Genomic DNA, 21,171 nt, shown 5'->3' on the forward strand with positions numbered 1-21,171 from the left:
GCCTGTCTCACAGGGTCACCTAAAGCAAGGTAGCCCATGCCCTTTCATTTTAACCCCAATTATGCAGCCTTATTATCGTCTAAAATGCACGTGACTCACTAGGATGTTTCCAGTTTCTGCATTCCTCCTTCCCCCAGCAGTTTGACCCCATAATGAAGTCACTTGGCATCTCCCCATGGGGGAAACCTGTGGGGTGGCGGTAGTTTTGTTAGCTCCAATTCTCAGGCAGGAGAAAATGAGTCTGTCCCAGGGTGAAGTGACTTGCCCAAGGTCATGCATTGAGTCATTGCCAGAGCTGGGAGCTCTGACGTCTTTTCCCTGCTTTAACCATTAGCCTGCACTGCACCCGGCAGACTGTAAAATATATCCAGTGTTTCTGAATGTTTCCATCCTTTGACAAGGCTGTGCGGCTATTCTTTGCCAACAGGTGTTGGCCCTGCCTCTGTGATGGTGGGGAACCTGGTTGCTGGGAAGCGCATTGCTCAGGCTGCTGGGAGGGACCTTGGACAAATAGAAGACAACGATTTGGTTAGAAAGGTAAATCCCTACAGCCAGATGGTTATTGTGGCCAGCATGTGGGAAAGCATTTCACGCCCCAGTTGAATAAAACATGGAGGAGTGATGTGAAATTGTCCTCTTCGGCACACTTGTGCTGACACTCACTACTGCCTCTCGTTGCAGCACCAGTTCCTGACGGAGGTGTTACAATGGAGAGCTCAAGCAACCCCTGATCACATGCTCTTCCTTCTGCTAAACGCCAAGGTACGGATTAGCATGTTTTGTTTTGTTCTTTTGTTGGGCTCAGTTTATCGTGCCTCTGGTTTGGCAGAGGCTATGATCCACACTTTGGTGTCCTACATTCAGTCTTGGGACCTCTACAGCCGTAACTGGAGCTTGCCACAGTCTAAGGCTAGGTTGGGTCTCAGGTGAGGGGCTGCATCTTGGCCATCAGGATGGAAATGTCGTCATGGCCACTGTAACTACAGAGGTAACATGACATTGATGTGGAAAGTTTTCATTAACTTCACAGCATCATCTCTTCGTGTTGTTTAGCATCAAATGTGCCATCATTAAATGACCAGAGTCAAGGTGCTGCTCCGCCTATGTTTTAAAGAACTTTTTTCAGAGGATCATTCAGGAGCCATGCCAAATTCTTGATCTCTTCTTCTCCCCGCTTCCTCCTCCCTGCATATATGCTGCAGAAATCTCTCCCTTTTCTGCCCCTGTGTAAGGGGCAGGGATTTGAGTCTGCTGCCTGAAGTGGGACAAGAAGCTCTACAATCAGAAGGATGTTTCAATAAACTTTCCTGGCTCATGCTCCTTCACATAATTCCCAGTGCGCGTGCGCGCACACACTCTGTGTGTGTGTGTGTGTGTGTGAGAGTGTGTGAGAGAGTTGAGGTCTCCAAGGTGAAGTGTATAAAACCTTAACATGCAACCTAAGGCTTTGGGTTAATTTTAAAGTTTAACTCTTCAAAACTGGAAGCCTTTTTCACCTGAAGATGTTAGAAGATACTGCTCATTCTTTAACAATTGCTGCACTTTGCTTTAAAACCGCCTGGAGACTGCAGGTCCCATCAGCCCTTGCACCACCTTAGAAGTTCAGTTTGTGTGTGTGTTGTCAGGGAGCTGCATAGCACAGTAGGTGCAGGAGAACCCTGCTGAATCAAGTCCCTGATAAGTGACATTTCCTAGGAGTAGGATCAGTTCAATGCATTTCGGTGACATTAAACACTGGATAAGTGGCCCATCAGGCACCCACAGTCTATCCATGGTAGCTAATGGGTATGGATTGACTCTGACTGTATAAACTTCCGTCTGTGCTGCCCTTTGTGCGGCTGACTTGTGCTGTCCCAGCTCTTATTCAGTACATTTCTCTCTCCTTTCAAGGGAACTCCTGTGTGTACAGCCACATGCCTCCAGTTGCACAAGAGAGCAGAGAGAATTGCATCAGTTCTGTATGACAAGGGACATCTGAATGCAGGAGACAATGTGGTGCTACTCTATCCTCCTGGTAAGGTCATGTTGGTGCGGGCCAGAATCCATACTGGGAAAATGCACAACAACCCATTAATCCAACTTTCAAAACTTGTAAGACTCCCAGTGTGGATACTGCTTTCATTGTTGAATGGTGATACCCGGAGTCGACCATGTAACTGGTCTGGTTTTAACACCAAGTAGTTATGTTTCATAGGGACTGGGGTGCATTAGGGGTCTCAGCATCAGGCTTGGCATCCCTAGGCTGTACTGAATCCTGGAAAGGCTGACTCAGTTTGACTTCATTCCGACAGATGCACTGAGTTCTGTGTATATTACTGTGTCTTGGCCTTTCAGATGAAATCTTAGAAGCTCAAGTCTTGTGCCTGTGGACATCAAAGATCCCACTGATACTGTCCAAGTTTTATTTGAAAATTCTTTTGTGGCCACATTGGATCTAATGGAGAACAGGGGTTGTCCGTACTCCAAGGGACTTCCGGGTCCTGTCTGTTCTGTGTGGACATATTGAGGCCTTGCTCCTGTGAGAATGTTCTGCATGCCATTTGGTGGCTACTCTCCACCACAGAGGTGGCTGTCTTTCAGTCGTCCCTAGCAGCACCCATGGAGTGGTGCCTTCATGGCTCTCAATATATGACCCTGCCGACCCAATGTGGGTCCTCCTCAGGTCCTTCTTACCGCCAGTGACAGTCATTGGAACTGCGATGACTTGTTTAGCAAGCTCTCCTTGTTTTCCCTAGCTTTCAGTTTAGTTTAGTTCACAGTTATTCCTAGCCTCTGTGACAGGGTCAGGCCAGATGGTGATAGGAGAGTAATAGAAGACAGATATATAAGCCCCAGGCTAAGTAGGTCCCTTTTCCCTGGGTAAGGTAATGGGGAAGGTTCCAGAACAATCAGGAACCTTCTGGAGACAATTAAGACAGGCTGATTAGAACACCTGCAGCCATTCAAGAAGCTGCTAGAATCAATTAAGGCAGGCTAATCAGGGCACCTGGGTTTTAAAAAGGAGCTCACTTCAGTTTGTGGTGTGTATGTGAGGAGTTGGGAGCAAGAGGCACTAGGAGCTGAGAGTGAGAACATGGACTATTGGAGGACTGAGGTGTACAAGCATGATCAGACACCAGGAGGAAGGTCCTATGGTGAGGATAAAGAAAGTGTTGGGAGGAGGCCATGGGGAAGTAGCTACAGGGAGTTGTAGCTGTCACACAGCTGTTCCAGGAGGCACTCTAGACAGCTGCATTCCACAGGGCCCTGGGCTGGAACCTGGAGTAGGGGGCGGGCCCGGATTCCCCCCAAATCCTCCCAACTCCTGGTCAGACACAGGAGGAGTCAACCTGGACTGTGAATTCAGAAAAACGGCCAAGCTGAGTGCTGCCGGGAAGCTCCAAGGCAAGCAAACCCACCAAGGTAGAGCAGGAACTTTGTCACACCTCATTAAGTTTAGTTTTAGTGTTTTCGGTTACAGGAGATAGCTGTTGGAACTGGGCGGTCTTCCCCTTCACCCCAACCGCATTCCCTGTTGGGACTCAAGGTATACCTCAATCCCAAGGGTTCAAACCCTTCAAGTCCTTCAATAAGCCCATGCCAACGGGCGACCCCCACAACGCTTGCTTAAAGTGTCTGGGGGAAGCACACCAAGCGGACAAGTGCAGCCTTTGTAAAGGGTTTCATCCCAGAACAAAAAAAGAGCAAGACTTTTGCCTCAAGCAGTTCCTTATGGAGACGGCACTTAGACTGCAACCTACATCAGCGCAGCAAGACTGAGCACCGAGCTCATCGGCGCGCAGCGCCCCAGCGGCAGTGGTAGAAGGCACTGGAAGCAGGGGAGGAGTGGATCTTTGACTCAGAGACCCACCCCTTTGGAGCTGGCCAACGGGGTGCGTCCCACAGAAGAGCACCCAGGGCTGAAGACTTTGGAACGGGGACCGCCGAGTCCAGTGCCATTGGACTCCCCGAGCCAGGTCATTGAGGAGGTGGAATTGCTGTCCACCCTAGGCACCTTTGAGGCCATGAGGGACCTCATCGCCATGATGGCACCGCAGTCCCCGGTCCTTCGAGCCAAGCCTCTGGTACCGCAAGATGTGTCACTGGCTCGAGGAAAACTGGTGAAGCTCCGTCCCTCAGCACTGCCAATGAAGTCGTGGCGCTGCTCCTGATGGCGATGCTGATCCTCACGCCGATCCCTGTCGCGCAGCAGGTCCCACTCCCAGCACCGGTCAGCATCACCGCACAGATTCCGATTGCGGCACCACTCCAAATCGTGACACCGCTCCCCAACCTTGCGGCACTGCTCCCCAGTCCAGCTCTGTTCGGCACCGTCCTGGCCATTGCGGTCCCGGTCCCTGTCTTTGGACTCGAGAGACGGGGTCTACGTACTCAGAGTGGGGCCGACACTGGTCAGGCCTTGGAAGGCCTGACATGGGGGCAGGGGCAGGGCCATGGCCGGGGCAGTGGCTGAAACCAGCACAGTGGCCATTTTGAACCCCGTGGGCATACCACAAGGCCCAGGGCGCCCAATCCAAAGGTTCCTGTCCAGCAACTTCTGAACCGCAGGTCCCGGAGGCATCAGCCACTCGCCCCACCCCTAGGGGTGCCGAGTACATACCGGTCACACTACCTCCCCTGGAACTAACCCCAGCTCCTGAGCCTGATCCAGGTGTGGTTTGCCCTGACAAAGAGACAGAACAGGAGGCCACTGGAGACCAAGAGGGTCAGGAGGACCCTGTTCCTCCATTAGCCTCCTCGTCATCCTCCCCGGACGAGGCGGTTGCAGGCACTTCAGTCTCTGGACCGCTCCCCATAGACAGCCGTGCCCCCCAGGACCTCCTTCGCAGGGTGGCGCAAAATATGGGCTTGCGGGCCAAGGAGGTGGTGGAGTCGGAGGACCCGGTGGTCGACTTCCTGGCCCCAGAAGGCCCATCGGTCTCCATCTTACGAAGAGAGGGAAGAGCATCTTTGCCAGCAGGCTGGCTAACCTAGTGAGGAGGGCTTTAAACTAGGTTCACCGCAGGAAGGAGACCAAAGCCCTGAGGTAAGTGGGAAAGCGGGATACTGGGAGGAAGCACAGGCAGGAATGTCTGTGAGGGGAGGGCTCCTGCCTCATACTGGGAATGAGGGGCGATCAACAGGTTATCTCAAGTGCTTATATACAAATGCACAAAGCCTTGGAAACAAGCAGGGAGAACTGGAGGTCCTGGTGATGTCAAGGAACTATGACGTGATCGGAATAACAGAGACTTGGTGGGATAACTCGCATGACTGGAGTACTGTCATGGATAGTTATAAACTGTTCAGGAAGGACAGGCAGGGCAGAAAAGGTGGGGGAGTAGCACTGTATGTAAGGGAGCAGTATGACTGCTCAGAGCTCCGGTACGAAACTGCAGAAAAACCTGAGTGTCTCTGGATTAAGTTTAGAAGTGTGTGCAACAAGAGTGATGATGTGGTGGGAGTCTGCGATAGACCACCGGACCAGGGGGATGAGGTAGATGAGGCTTTCTTCCGGCAGCTCACGGAAGCTACTAGATCGCATGCCCTGATTCTCATGGGTGACTTTAATTTTCCTGATATCTGCTGGGAGAGCAATACAGCGGTGCATAGACAATCCAGGAAGTTTTTGGAAAGCATAGGGGACAATTTCCTGGCGCAAGTGCTAGAGGAGCCAACTAGGGGGGGCGCTTTTCTTGACCTGCTGCTCACAAACCGGGTAGAATTAGTGGGGGAAGCAAAAGTGGATGGGAATCTGGGAGGCAGTGACCATGAGTTGGTTGAGTTCAGGATCCTGACGCAGGGAAGAAAGGTAAGCAGCAGGATACGGACCCTGGACTTCAGAAAAGCAGACTTCGACTCCCTCAGGGAACGGATGGCCAGGATCCCCTGGGGGACTAACTTGAAGGGGAAAGGAGTCCAGGAGAGCTGGCTGTATTTCAAGGAATCCCTGTTGAGGTTACAGGAACAAACCATCCCGATGAGTCGAAAGAATAGTAAATATGGCAGGCGACCAGCTTGGCTTAATGGTGAAATCCTAGCGGATCTTAAACATAAAAAAGAAGCTTACAAGAAGTGGAAGGTTGGACATATGACCAGGAAAGAGTATAAAAATATTGCTCGGGCATGTAGGAATGATATCAGGAGGGCCAAATCGCACCTGGAGCTGCAGCTAGCCAGAGATGTTAAGAGTAACAAGAAGGGTTTCTTCAGGTATGTTGGCAACAAGAAGAAAGCCAAGGAAAGTGTGGGCCCCTTACTGAATGAGGGAGGCAACCTAGTGACAGAGGATGTGGAAAAACTAATGTACTCAATGCTTTTTTTGCCTCTGTTTTCACTAACAAGGTCAGCTCCCAGACTGCTGCGCTGGGCATCACAAAATGGGGAAGAGATGGCCAGCCCTCTGTGGAGATAGAGGTGGTTAGGGACTATTTAGAAAAGCTGGACGTGCACAAGTCCATGGGGCCGGACGAGTTGCATCCGAGAGTGCTGAAGGAATTGGCGGCTGTGATTGCAGAGCCATTGGCCATTATCTTTGAAAACTCGTGGCGAACCGGGGAAGTCCCGGATGACTGGAAAAAGGCTAATGTAGTGCCAATCTTTAAAAAAGGGAAGGAGGAGGATCCTGGGAACTACAGGCCAGTCAGCCCCACCTCAGTCCCTAGAAAAATCATGGAGCAGGTCCTCAAAGAATCAATCCTGAAGCACTTGCATGAGAGGAAAGTGATCAGGAACAGCCAGCATGGATTCACCAAGGGAAGGTCATGCCTGACTAATCTAATCGCCTTTTATGATGAGATTACTGGTTCTGTGGATGAAGGGAAAGCAGTGGATGTATTGTTGACTTTAGCAAAGCTTTTGACACGGTCTCCCACAGTATTCTTGTCAGCAAGTTAAGGAAGTATGGGCTGGATGAATGCACCATAAGGTGGGTAGAAAGCTGGCTAGATTGTCGGGCTCAACGGGTAGTGATCAATGGCTCCATGTCTAGTTGGCAGCCAGTATCAAGTGGAGTGCCCCAAGGGTCAGTCCTGGGGCTGGTTTTGTTCAATATCTTCATAAATGATCTGGAGGATGGTGTGGATTGCACTCTCAGCAAACTTGCGGATGATACTAAACTGGGAGGAGTGGTAGATACGCTGGAGGGGAGGGATAGGATACAGAAGGACCTAGACAAATTGGAGGATTGGGCCAAAAGAAATCTGATGAGGTTCAATAAGGATAAGTGCAGGGTCCTGCACTTAGGACGGAAGAACCCAATGCACAGCTACAGACTAGGGACTGAATGGCTAGGCAGCAGTTCTGCGGAAAAGGACCTAGGGGTGACAGTGGACGAGAAGCTGGATATGAGTCAGCAGTGTGCCCTTGTTGCCAAGAAGGCCAATGGCATTTTGGGATGTATAAGTAGGGGCATAGCGAGCAGATCGAGGGACGTGATCGTTCCCCTCTATTCGACATTGGTGAGGCCTCATCTGGAGTACTGTGTCCAGTTTTGGGCCCCACACTTCAAGAAGGATGTGGATAAATTGGAGAGAGTCCAGCGAAGGGCAACAAAAATGATTAGGGGTCTGGAACACATGACTTATGAGGAGAGGCTGAGGGAGCTGGGATTGTTTAGCCTGCAGAAGAGAAGAATGAGGGGGGATTTGATAGCTGCTTTCAACTACCTGAAAGGGGGTTCCAAAGAGGATGGCTCTAGACTGTTCTCAATGGTAGCAGATGACAGAACGAGGAGTAATGGTCTCAAGTTGCAGTGGGGGAGGTTTAGATTGGATATTAGGAAAAACTTTTTCACTAAGAGGGTGGTGAAACACTGGAATGCGTTACCTAGGGAGGTGGTAGAGTCTCCTTCCTTAGAGGTTTTTAAGGTCAGGCTTGACAAAGCCCTGGCTGGGATGATTTAACTGGGAATTGGTCCTGCTTCGAGCAGGGGGTTGGACTAGATGACCTTCTGGGGTCCCTTCCAACCCTGATATTCTATGATTCTATGATCGGGGGTGGCTCTACCCCTCATCAAGACCATACAGGCCAATGCTAAGACCATTTGGCAGACCCTCTCCACAGCCTTCGTGGTAAGAGGGATGGAGGCTGGGAAGTATTTCATCCCATCTAAGGGGTACGAATAGCACTTCACACACCCGCAGCCTTGCTCGTTGGTGGTGGCTGCAGTAAATGAAAAGGAGCGGCAGGGACAACAAGCCCAGCAGCTGAGTGCAAGGACCCCAAGCGTCCTTATTTGGGTGCAAAGTGTATTCCATGGGGGGGTTGCAACTCAGGATTGCCAACCAGCAGGCAATTCTGAGTAGATACTGCTTCAGCTCCTGGAACTCGATGCTTAAGTTTAAGGAGCTGGTGCCAACAGAGTCCAGGGAGGAGTTTGGAGCGATAGTGGAGGAGGGAAAGGCGGTGGCACGGACCTTTTTACAGGCCTCAAAACTGGACTCTGCGGACTCGGCGGCGCACATCTTGTTCTCCAGCATCGCCATGAGGTGTAGCTCATGGCTGCAGACCTTGGGACTCCCGCCTGAGGTTCAACAGACCATGCAGGACCTGCCTTTTGATGGGGCAGATCTGTTTATGGAGCAGACTGACTCTCGGCTGCATGGCCTAAAGGACTCCACGGCTACCATGAAGTCCTTCGGTATGCACACCCCAGCAACCCAATGCAAACATTTCAAGTCTCAGCAGCAGCGCTCCTATCCTCCTCGGCCAAGGCAGGACTTTTATAGAAGGGGCAGGAATGGCAGACGAAAGCCTTTGAGCCCCTTGCCTGGGCGGGGCCAGGGCCCGATTAAACCATCGTCAGTTTTCCAAGCAGACCTTTTGAAGCTGTGCCTGAGGACAGCGCACCAGCCTCACTTCTGGATCCTTCCCCGTCTTTCTTGAATTGTCTGTCCCACTTCTGCGATGCTTGGTCCCAGATAACTTCAGATTGCTGGGTTCTCTGTACAGTAGAAGTGGGATATTCTCTCCAATTCTGCTCCTATCCTCCCTCCTACCTCCCTTCCCCGTCCCTCTTCATGGACCGTTTCACGAGCAACTCCTTATCCAGGAGGTGCAGGCGCCCCTCGCCATGGGACCAGTGGAGGAGGTTCCTTGGGCAAGGGGGTCTATTCCTGATACTTTCTAATCCCCAAAGCCAAGGGGAGGGGTCTCAGACCCATTCTAGATCTGCAAGGACTCAACAAGTTCGTGATAAAGTTGAAATTCTGCATGGTCTCCCTGGGCACAATTATTCCCTCTCTGGATCCGGGAGACTGGTACGCTGCCCTCGACATGAAAGACTTGTACTTCCATGTAGCTATTCGGCCTGCACACAGGCGAGTCCTACGCTTCATGTTCGACCACAAACATTATCAATTCACGGTCCTTCCATTTGGCCTCTCAATAGCCCCCCAAGTGTTCATCAAGTGCATGTTGGTCATGGCTGCTTTCCTCCATTGGAGGCAGGTGCAGGTATACCTCTACCTCAATGACTGGCTGCTCAGTGGCCACACCAGGGGGCAGGTGGAGTCTGAAGCCCAGTTGGTCAGATCCACATTCGAGAGACTGGGTCTCCTTCTCAACTTGAACAAGTCAACCTTAGTATCAACCCAAAGAACAGAATTAATCGGGGCAGTTTTAGATTCTGTTCAGGCAAGACCACTTTGGCCAGCGTCCCAATTCCAAGCCATGATGGATGTCCTTCAAGGCCTCCGGCAATACCCGACCACCACAGTAAGGGGATGCCTGAGTCTCCTCGGCCACATGGCAGCCTGCACTTATGTGACCTAGCACGCCAGACTGAGGCTCAGGCCTCTACAGGCGAGGCTCGCTTCGGCCTATCGCCCGGGACGCAACAGCCTGAATTCAGTCATCACGGTGCCAGGGCAGGTGCTTGAGTCCCTTCAGTGGTGGCTTGACCCTCGGACAGTGTGTGAAGGAGTCCCCTTCAGCAGCCCTCAGCCTTCCTTGTCACTGGTAATAGACGTGTCAACTCTGGGAGGGGTTGCACATTTGGGAGACCTCCAAATGCAGGGCTTGTGGTCGCAGGATGAGCGCTCTCTCCATATCAATATCAAGGAGCTGAGGGCAGTGCGACTAGCATGCCAGACCCTTCAGGCCCAACTACGAGGTCAGTATGTAGCAGTTCTGACGGACAACACCATGGCCGTGTTTTACATCAACAAGCAGGGTGGAGACCGGTCCTCTCCCCTATGTTGGGAAGCCCTCCAGCTATGGGAATTCTTCATAGCCCACTCCATTCACCTGGAAGCATCCTATCTACCAGGAGTTCAGAACACACTGGTGGACCGTCTCAGCAGGTCCTTCTGCAATCACAAGTGGTCCATCTTCCAAGGTGGGGGTTTTCCCAGTTCAAGCTGTTCGCCACCCAGAGCAACAGAAGGTGCCCAATGTTCTGCTCCTTCCAGAGACACAGCCCAGACTCAATCATGGACGCACTCCTGCTACCCTGGGGAGGCCGCCTGCTTTACGCCTTTCCCCGGTCTCTCTCGTGCACAAGGTCCTACTTAAGGTTTGCAGGGATGGGGCAGAGATAATTCTGGTGGCACCAATGTGGCCTCGACAACATTGGTACACCACGCTCCTGGAACTGTCAGTGGATGCCCCGATCACGTTGCCTCTCCTCCCTGACCTGATCATTCACCTTCATCACCTCCACCTGCAGTCCCTCCACCTCATGAACTCTATGAACCCCATGGAGCTTCCGTGCTCAGTACAGGTAAGGGAGGTCCTCCTCGGCAGCAGGAAGCCCTCCACTAGAGCCACGTATCTGGCGAAGTGGAAAAGATGTACTTGTTGGTGTGATCAGTGTCATATACCCCCTCTCCAGGCACCTCTGCCTCTCATCTTAGAGATTTCAGAGTAGCAGCCGTGTTAGTACCTTCTTACTAGTACTTCTTAGAGTACCTTCTGCACCTGAAACAGCAAGGCCTGGCAGCGTCCTCCATAAAGGTACACGTCGTTACTGTCTCAGCCTTCCACCCGGGAGCGTCTGGACGCTCCAACTTCACCAACCCTATGGTTGGTCGGTTCCTCAAGGGTCTGGAACAGCTTCATCCCCAGATCAGACAGCCTGTCCCCACGTGGGAGCTTAACCTGGTCCTCTCCAGACTGATGGGGGCCCCCATTTGAACCGCTGGCAACTTGCTCCCTTCTCTATCTGTCGTGGAAGGTAGGTTTTCTGGTTGCTATTACATCAGCTAGGAGGGTGTCTGAGTTAAAGGCTCTTACCTCTAACGCAACCTATACAGTTTTCCACAGGGATAAGGTGCAACTCGGACCTCACCCGGCCTTTCTTCCTAAGGGTGTGTCACTTCCACACTAGTCAGGACGTTTTCTTGCCTGTTTTTTATCCTAAGCTTCATGCCAGTAGCCGTGAGCAGAGGCTGTGCTCTCTCGATGTTAGCCAGCACTAGCCTTTTACATTGAGCGCAGTAAGCCATTCAGAAAGTCGAACCAGTTGTTTGTAGTGGGGGCAGACCAGATGAAAGGACTGCCAGTCTCATCTCAAAGGATACCTTCCTGGATCATGTCATGTATCCATATGTGCTACAGGCTGGCCAAAATACCAGACCCGGCTCTTATGGCACACTCCACGAGGGCTCAGGCCTCATCAGCGGCGTTCCTGGCCCAGATAACCGAAATCTGCAGGGCAGCAACTTGGTCCTCGATACATACATTCACCTCTCACTATGCCATCATCAGGCTTTTTGTTTGACAGCCTCTTGTGTTCTTGCAGGCATTGAACTAATCGCTGCGTTCTATGGCTGTTTGTATGCTGGCTGCATTCCTGTGACCGTTCGACCACCTCATGCTCAGAACCTCACTGCGACGCTGCCCACTGTGCGAATGATTGTAGATGTGAGTAATGGGAAGCTGCAACCTATGGGCCTGGCACCCATGGGGCACCATTATTCTGATGTTTGGATCTGGAGAGTAGTAAGAATGAAATCTCTTATGCTATCTTTCATGGCTGCAGTATATTAGAACACCCTCTCGGGTCAGAATGAACTGTTTCTAGCTGTATAACTTTTGTTTCATAAATGAGAATTCGGTATAACAAAGCGCTTCCTCTGGCTGTAACAGGGGTGACACAAGTTGCTGCAAAATACATGGTAACAGGAATAGGCTAACTTACATGACCCACAGTCTTGTTACCACCTAATAACTCATAAGAACGCCCATACTGGATCAGACCAAAGGCAAAGCCCTGGCTGGGATGATTTAGTTGGGGATTGGTCCTGCTTTGAGCAGGGGATTGGACTAGATGTCCTCCTGATGTCCCTTCCAACCCTGATATTCTATGATTCCATCTAGCCCAGTATTCTGTCTTCCAACAGCGGCCAGTGCCAGGTGCTTCAGAGGGAATGAACAGAATAGGTAACCATCAAGTGATCCATTCCCAGCTTCTGGCAAACACAGGCTAATAGCCATTGATGGACCTATCTTCCATGAATTTATCTAGTTCTTTTATGAACTGTTATAGGCTTGGCCTTCACAACATCCTCTGGCAAAGAGTTCCACAAGTTGACTGTGCATTGTGTGAAGAAATACTTCTTATTGTTTGTTTTTAAACCCACTGCCTATTAATTTCATTTGGTGACCCCCTAGATCTTGTGTTAGGAGGAGGAGTAAATAACACTTCCTTAGTGCAACACTGTACCTTTAAGTGACTACTAGACAAGTGCCAGTCTACAAGTTACCTACTAATTACAGTAACTGGCCTAGGTTGACTCTGTAGGTATGGAAGGAGAGCTACTGTCCAGTTGCTACCTGACATAACATCCCTACTCAGCCTGTCCAAAGATCTTGCCACTTTGCATTTTAGTCTGAATTTGGGGTCTTGGCTGAGCAGGGTGGTGTGTTTTGGAATAGCAAACAACCCACAGGTGGGGCAAGTGCATTGCACAAGCATACCCACAGCCTCCACTAGTTATGGGGCTTGAAAGGCCACATGTGTTTCTCTTTCACTTTCTAGCAATCATTGGTTGGTTATTTTTTTAGGTCAGCAAAGCTGCCTGCATTCTCACAACTCAGACCTTAATGAGACTACTGAAATCCAGAGAGGCAGCTGCTGCTGTGGATGTGAAAACCTGGCCAACCATCACTGACACAGGTGAGAGCTTCTCTTTGCCAAGTATTTCAAAGATTTTCAAAGCTGTGCATGGGGATTCTGATTGACTCTGTAAGGGGTTCTGATGTTGCCAATACAGACATGATCTGACTGGCTGCTCTGGGGGCTTAAATGCTCAGAAAAAACATCTCAGAGAGACTGTGGTTCAGCTGCTCGCAGCTTTTACACCCTTATACAATTAAAAAAAAAGCGGAGAAGGTGGGGGCTGTGCAGACAGTCTCCTGTTATGAGATTTGACATTTGTGAATGAGGAAAGCAATTTGTGGGAAGGATACAATGCCAGATGGAGCAGGGAGGGTGTCGCAAGATTTTCTAGCCCCTAGACTAAAAATGTTGAATGTTCTTGAATTAATTTGAACAAAGAGTGTTTAGAGACAAGGCTGGGATTTCCTTGTAATCTGACCTATGGTTGACCCTGGAAACTCTAATTGTTCCTTGTGCAGAGCTGAGCCCCATGTAGAATTATAGCATGGGGGTAAAATTGAAAGTTCAGTTGATGTTAGTGGAGTTAGTGGCCTCAGAACAGGTATCCATGTCATAGTTAGCACTGACTTGACCCCCTTTCTGGCAGCTTCAGAAGAAGAGAGGACAAGCACTGAATGGCACATGACAAGTGTAATATCTTGATAGCATTTACGTATTTGATGCAGTGCCTCACAACATCGATTGAATCTCCCCACCCTTTACTCCTCAGAGTGGTATCAGAGCACCTTACAGTCCAAATGAATAGGGTTCTCACACACAGCTAGATTCTTTTCTCCTCGTTTCCAAGAGCAGACAGATTTTTTTAATGGGAAAGCTTTGACCTAGAAATGGCCCTTGCACTTTCTCCTGAAAGCAGCGAGACATGTTGGTCACTCTTGTGGAAGGTAATTCCACAGTTAATTATCAAGAAGGCTTGCTTTTCTCCCGCATTCATATCATCCTAGTCATTGAAAATTCCACCATCCCTAAGAATCCCAATTCAGAAACAACAGAATCATAAGACTTTGTTTCTTACCCACACAGATGACTTGCCCAGGAAGCGGCTACCTCAGCTCTATAAACCACCCACACCAGAGATGTTGGCATACCTAGATTTTAGTGTGTCCACGACAGGCATGCTTACGGGAGTGAAGGTACAGGAACACTTGCTGGGAAAGAAGGTCTCATATCGTCTTTGTTTGGCTGAAACTTTTTTTCTTTTTAAGTGGGTCTTGTGATTTGATTTAAAGATCACTTGTCCCAGTTAATAAACTGGGAGAGTAAAGCTACGTATTATTGGCAGATCCAAAAAATGCAGCCTGGCTTCAGGCTGGTAAAGCAGCTCTGCCTGGTGCTGCCATGCAGGAAGACTGAGGTCAGAAGCAGCCTCAGGATTTCAGGTGCCCAGGCTGATGAAGAATCGCATATTTAGGTGAACCGGGAATGATGATGGTATTGCTTTGCAGTCTCGGCTGACAGTGAACTATTGGACTAGATGACCTTGGGGGTTGGACTAGATGACCTTCTGGGGTCCCTTCCAACCCTTATATTCTATGATATTGGAACAGTATTCGCTGGCCTCCACTGAAAGCAGAGAGTAGCTCTGGCAGTTGGTAACAGAGAAGAGGGTGTGAAAAAAACAGGAGTAAAAACTTAGCCCTTAGGCTCTGGTGTGGGGTGCTGGCTGGGCTCGGATGCTGTGGGAGGTGTACAGTGAGAAACTGAAGCTGCTGCTCCTTTTATAACATGCTTTAATGATCTAAGATAAACAGAGCTTTGTGTGGAAGATTCTACAATGTTTTGCTCTCACCATGTGCGATAAGGGTAGTTAATTTGTGGAGTAGCATTGTTAGGAAACCAAGCCCATATCTCACCGTACCAGCTGACTCAGAGAAATCCTATTCCTATGTTCTTGGATTTCAACACTGTATCTCTCCCTTTCTTTTGTTACAGATGTCCCACGCAGCAGTGAATGCTCTTTGCAGGGCGATAAAGCTCCAGTGTGAGCTCTATTCCTCTCGGCAAATTGCCATTTGTCTTGATCCCTACTGCGGACTTGGCTTTACGCTCTGGTGCCTTTGCAGGTATGAGTTGGAATGAAAACAAAAGGGTAAGATATTGATCGGTGTTAAAACCGGAAATGGAGAGCTAGATGTTCAACTGGTATAAATTGACACAGCTCCATTGTCTTCAGTGGAATGATTCCAGTTTATACCAGCTCAGGATCTGGCTCTGGATGCTCAATAACATGACCCCCTTCCTTTCCAGTTTTAAGATCTATCCAGTGTGACTGTTTTTCTCTTAGTAACGTATAGATGCACTGCAAGAGATTACTAGCTCTAGAAAGTTTCTCCCATTTTTTTTTGTTGGTTTCATATTATGATGGAATATATTTTGCAGAGCCTGCATTTCTCCTTCGCATTGGCAATGGGAAGTGTGTGCCCTACTTCTCAGTTACAAGGTGTTTTTATTACGAATAGAATGTTGCTGCACATTATAAAGGAGATGGGCACTAGTGTTGTCATCAAATTATCCCAGACATGGAATCCCATTACCTACGTTTGGGCCTAACATCCCTATGTATCGGTGACCAAAAATAACAAAAAACAGACTTAATGCTAACCAGCTTCTAGAGTAAAATTTTTCTCTCTAATCTTCTATGGCAGCGTGTATTCTGGTCACCAGTCCATCTTAATTCCTCCTATGGAGTTGGAATCCAATCTTTTCCTCTGGCTTTCCACGGTCAGTCAGTACAAAATAAGGGACACTTTCTGTTCCTATTCAGTCATGGAGTTGTGTACAAAGGGACTTGGAAATCAGGTCGAAATGTTAAAGGTAAGAACCTTTGTCAGTATCTTACACTGATTTTAAAAGTCGGTATCCAGTCTTGTGCTAAAGCAAATGGAGATGACTGTTAGAACAAACCTTAGAAGGGTGAGGCAGTAGCCGCAGCATCATGCTGCATGAATAGTCCGCTATATACCATCAGCCTGCTGAAGGGCTCTAGGCCAGCTGAAGATACAGCATATCTGCTGGCCAATCCATTAAGCAGCCGCACAACTCTCTGGAAGAGCAGGAGGAAAAAATAAATATGCTCAAGGTTTATGATTACTTCTTGCATCTGTTTTCCTAAAACTGGCTTTGTGCTTCCATCTACAAAGTCCCCACTCAATCGTGCACCACTGACTGTACAAAATGTTCTGAGGTTTCATACCTTGCATGATATCCCCAGTCACATAGGTTACTGTGAAGCTCTGGAAAGCTGGTAGTGCTGTCCATTGTTCTTTAATTATGAGGCAGCAGTGATGTCTTCCAGTGGTTAGAGCACATACCTGAGGGGTCTGTGCCCAGCTCTGCTGTAGCCTCAGTGTGACCTTCAGCAAGTCACTTCATCCTTTTGTGCCTCCATTTCCTCATCTTCTAAATGGGAGTGATGATCCTGAGCTACCCAGCAGGGGTGTGGTGAGGCTTAGTTAAATTCAGGGATGAGATACTACAGAAATGCAGAAAGCTATATTCCTTATAGCTGGATAGGAAGCAGAATTGAAAATGCCATTATTCCATTTATGCTTTTTGGGCTGCCTGATCAGAGTCACATTTGATAGCCTGCCAACAGGGACACAGTAAGGTACATTTATCATGAGTGGAGTAATGGGAGGGTATCCTTCACTTCTGGAGTTGTTTAAGTGTGGAGGAGGGGGCAAACAGTCTTCTGTGGGACTCTGCTTCGTTTGTTAGAGGCAGAGCAGCAATTGTTTGCATTTATCATGGTTCTGCAGGCAAGAGGAATTAATCTGTCCTGTGTCCGGACCTGTGTGGTTGTTGCAGAAGAGCGGCCACGAATTTCTCTCACTCAGTCCTTCTCCAAGCTTTTCAAAGACATTGGCCTGTCATCCCGTGCTGTGAGCACCACCTTTGGGTCAAGAGTCAACGTAGCTATCTGTTTACAGGTATCAAAGGGGTATTTAATGTGGAAGACCATTATGTTGTCAGTGGCACCAGGTTTCCAGATTGCATTGAGCTCTGAATTGGCAAACTCTTCATAACCAACACATGCTGCTAAATTGTTAACTTCGCTTCTCAGACCAGAGTTTGAGCTCTCTCTGGTGCTCTGTGGAGAGCACCAAGGCGCATAGTGCAGGCAGTGCCTCCTTGTTTCCAGCTGCCAGATTGCATTAAAGAATCTAAAAACACCTGATATACTTCCAAACTTTCACATTTCTCTGTAAGCAATAACTGCAGTTGCCACAGTGATGTTAGTCATGAATGCAAGGGGTAGTGCCATGGGATAATTTCTCTCAAGGTGTGGCCTACTGTAAGGTTGTATCTATTCCAGCACTTTTTTTCCAGTTTCCCAGCATTGCCACTCCACAGGTAGGAGCGATGGTTGGAGCATTCAGAACAGACATATCGGCTGGCAGCCTGTCTATGCTAGCACTCCCTCTGGTGCAGCTGCTGGGGTGGGAAATGTGAAGATGAATTCTGGCATCTGTATGAGGTATAAGGAAACATTTGAGAGCTCTTGCCTTGGTATGGGCATGGATTAGCTTGTCTTTGTCAGTGCAATGGCTTTGAGCACCAGCCTTGTCATTGTTGTTTGATTTTTTTAAAAAGCGAGACTTGAAACAGTTTGGTATTTTCTGAGTTTTTTCTTTGAAGAGTTACTAGAAAACAGAGTAAAGAGAAACAAACCCTAAAAGGAAGGGCCTGTGTGTGATGTTCTTTGAGCAGGAGACGGAGAGACTAACATGGGTGGGTGAGAAGTGAGGGCACTTCTCCAGGTAGCCCAAACACACACAGTGCATTTATATAATCAAACAGCCCAGCTTGGACAATTCCCAGAATATCTCATGGGAGTCAGTGTCCGAAAAGTAATGCTCTTTGTGTGTGGGGAGTGGGGTGGGGAGGAAGGTGGTTGTTTGTTTGTGGGGGGTTTTATTCATATAACTGTCTGCTCTTCTGTATAGTTTTTACACTTTATATTAATTACCAGTGACTGTCATATAATTAGAAACAGAAAATATTAACATGTTCTTTAATGTTATCTTTTAGGGAACCTCTGGGCCTGACCCTACCACAGTGTATGTAGATCTGAAATCCTTAAGACATGACAGGTACATTGTATTTACATTTGTTTATTATTCATCCTCTACATAACCTCCTGGAGAATATTGTGTTGGCCATGAGATTCCTTCTTCGTAGATGGTAAATGAAGTTCTTGCTTTTCATCATCATGTTTTTTCCCTTCAGAGTGCGTTTGGTAGAGAGGGGAGCTCCACAGAGCCTGCTGCTTTCAGAATCTGGGAAGGTAATTTCACATCCCCTTCCTAATGGCTTGGCACGCAGAGCATGTGACCACGTGTGTTTATGTCCTTCAGAAACATTTTATATGTGAACTTGTAGTTCAGGGAGGCATCTGTATTAAGCCAATCATGCAGTATGGCATGGGAGAGATGACCATTGAACTAACTCCCTGGTGCAGAGAAACCTACTTACACTGGAGTCTTTTTTTCACTCTAATAGCAGCTTTGCTGTAACTTCAGTTGCAGTTTGCATATTGCAATGCACTGAAACAATGTGAGGGTGAGGGCTGTGGGGGTTGGTTCTATTCTACAGTAACTGTGTTCACTTTATCAGAGTTCTGTAAGCAGTCTGTTGTATCCTGGCTGGCAGCATGCGTTGGGATATGCCGTGGCTGTTAGTCCTCTGCTTAAACGAAGTAACAGCAATAGAAACAGTTTTTCCAAGTGGTCTGGGCAGACTTCATTATGCAAACTCTCAAACATAATAGGAGTTAACCCTTGATGTCCTGAATTTACAGTCCCAGAATCCCTCATTTGCTTGGACCTTGAGAGTCATCAGTGCATTAGTCAGTTCTTAATATATTGTGTAGATGTGCACATAGAGCTGTACACACATTCCACAGAAGGTGAAACCTATGCTCACAAAAATCAAGAGGTGAACTAACTGCTTTTGTATTTTGGACACTTACAGGCAGAAGTCCATGAATTGATTTACCAACTTTCCTTGTTATGTCCTTTAGATTTTGCCTGGAGTCAAAGTGATTATAGTCAATCCTGAGACCAAGGGGCCTGTTGGAGATTCTCATCTTGGGGAGGTAGCTGCTGGTTTAATTGCTGTTTTGGGAGTGTCTCTGTTTTTGTTTGCTGGCTGAGCTATATTATCTCCATTTGATTATTTTAAGGCAGCTGGTTGGCAGAGTTTATTTATACATAAGGGTTAATGCTGCTGGGTATTTAGAAATCTAAGTGCCTAGAGCTTGTGTGTGGGCATTATGTTTAATGTCAAAACTCAGGAAAGAGAAATAATTTTAGAAATGAAGGTTAACTCCATTGCAGATTTCATTTAGCTGTGGAGTACTGCACCTGGATTACTGTAACTGACAGTTGGATTCTAAAGAAACCGTCAAATTTGCAATTGAACTTGCATTCTGTTCTGATTATTTGATTGTAGTTAGACCTGTCTTGATAGATAAATAGAAACTGTTGTTTGAATTCACAAGCAATAAAAACCTGCCGTTTATCCATCCTCTTCCTATTACAGGGGGAGGGCAGCTGGAAAGTGCATTTTAAAACTCTGTAGGATGTGTTTGGCCCTTAGGCTGCTCTTCAGGCACCCAGAGCTAAGCTGCCAAATAGTTACTGTGCCAACTAAATCTTCAATAAAGAGAACTTCCTTTTACAATTCAATCCTCAATGATTTCTTTGTGAAGTACAATGCATTTAATCCTTTTGCTTGAAGAAGGCTCCATTTCCATGGTGTGTGGGTCTCAGAACCATATTATCTCCTCTGTAGATTTGGGTGAACAGTCCCCACACGGCCAGTGGTTACTACACCATCTATGATAATGAATCCCTTCAAGCTGATCATTTCAACACTCGTCTGAGCTTTGGCGATGCTGCTCAGACACTTTGGGCTAGAACTGGATACCTTGGCTTTGTTCGCCGGACGGAGCTCACAGCTGCCAGTGGAGGTAAGATAAAAATGTGCACCTTTCTCCTTCTTTTTAGGGAAGATGGAGAATTTTCCATGCATTCTGCTGTTAATGGAAATCTGCTCCAGGCCTCCCCTGCTCACTCACTAAAGCTGCTGCTATTGATTTTAATTCCTTCTCTAACACCAGGTATCTGGCACTTTGCAACGTCTTCCAGGCTGGAACAACACTGTCCAAAACACCCATGCCTTATTTTCCTAGTGTGTTCTGTGTCTGACCCTTCATTGGCCAGTAGGGATGAACTGAGCTTTCTTCAGGCCTCAGTTAACTGTACCCCTGGTTAGAGAACAGGTGTCATTGGAGAGAGTTATGAGGCCTACTCTCCCCCACCAGCCTCAGGAAAGGCATACACCTAGCCTGGCATTTAGCATCATGGATGATTTATCATGACCTGTTTCTCGGGTCTGGGTAAGTGAATCGTTCCCTGACACTGCTGTGGCAAAGGACAGGTGATTTCGGGGAGGAGTCTTGTCTGTGACTGTAGCACTTTTTTCTGTCCCTTTATTCCAGGCTATTTTCCTCTTATAACTTCAATTCTCTGGAGCATGTTATGCTGGTGGGAAGGAAGAGAGCAAACTCTTTGACCTTGTCTGCACTACAGAGGGTTTGCTGGTACAGCTATAGTGGTAACTCCCCTAGTGGAGACGCTGCTTGTGCCATCAAAAGGATGTTTTTGCTAGTATAACTGTGTCTACACTAGGGATTTTCGCTGGTATAAAAATATTGTAAAGAATCAGTCCCCTAACTAACATTATTATGCGAACAAAAGTTTCTAGTTTAAACCTGGCATTTGTCAATGCTGTTGTACTTCTATCACTTGATTGGCCACTAGGGAATACACCAAGATCACAATTTGTAAAACTTTACTCACAGCATCACTTATCTTTTTCCATCCCCCATTTTAAAATGTGTGTGTACAATTTTTCATTCCCTCAACCCCAGATCGCCATGATGCACTGTATGTCGTAGGAGCACTGGATGAAACTTTGGAGCTGAGGGGACTCCGTTATCATCCAATTGACATAGAGACTTCAGTATCTCGAACGCACAGGAGCATTGCTGAATGGTAAACTAG

The 21,171-nt window shown here is 48.1% G+C and overlaps 1 protein-coding gene across 2 annotated transcripts in view; it reads left to right on the top strand.

Moving 5' to 3' along the window:
• DIP2B (disco interacting protein 2 homolog B) overlaps window positions 1-21,171 on the top strand; it is a 131,086-nt gene that overhangs the window by 105,270 nt on the left and 4,645 nt on the right. For both annotated transcript variants that reach the window (XM_075121577.1, XM_075121578.1), the window contains exons 24-37: window positions 428-537; window positions 682-762; window positions 1,891-2,014; window positions 11,723-11,844; window positions 12,988-13,099; window positions 14,126-14,235; window positions 15,035-15,165; window positions 15,748-15,916; window positions 16,861-17,031; window positions 18,134-18,195; window positions 18,332-18,389; window positions 19,125-19,199; window positions 19,898-20,075; window positions 21,039-21,162. In XM_075121577.1, the coding sequence (XP_074977678.1) occupies window positions 428-537; window positions 682-762; window positions 1,891-2,014; window positions 11,723-11,844; window positions 12,988-13,099; window positions 14,126-14,235; window positions 15,035-15,165; window positions 15,748-15,916; window positions 16,861-17,031; window positions 18,134-18,195; window positions 18,332-18,389; window positions 19,125-19,199; window positions 19,898-20,075; window positions 21,039-21,162 (1,627 nt within the window). The remainder of the gene's footprint in view (window positions 1-427; window positions 538-681; window positions 763-1,890; window positions 2,015-11,722; window positions 11,845-12,987; window positions 13,100-14,125; window positions 14,236-15,034; window positions 15,166-15,747; window positions 15,917-16,860; window positions 17,032-18,133; window positions 18,196-18,331; window positions 18,390-19,124; window positions 19,200-19,897; window positions 20,076-21,038; window positions 21,163-21,171) is intronic.

Source organism: Caretta caretta, chromosome 20 (assembly GCF_965140235.1).
Source record: "Caretta caretta isolate rCarCar2 chromosome 20, rCarCar1.hap1, whole genome shotgun sequence".
In the NCBI taxonomy this organism is placed as follows: Eukaryota; Metazoa; Chordata; order Testudines; family Cheloniidae; genus Caretta; species Caretta caretta.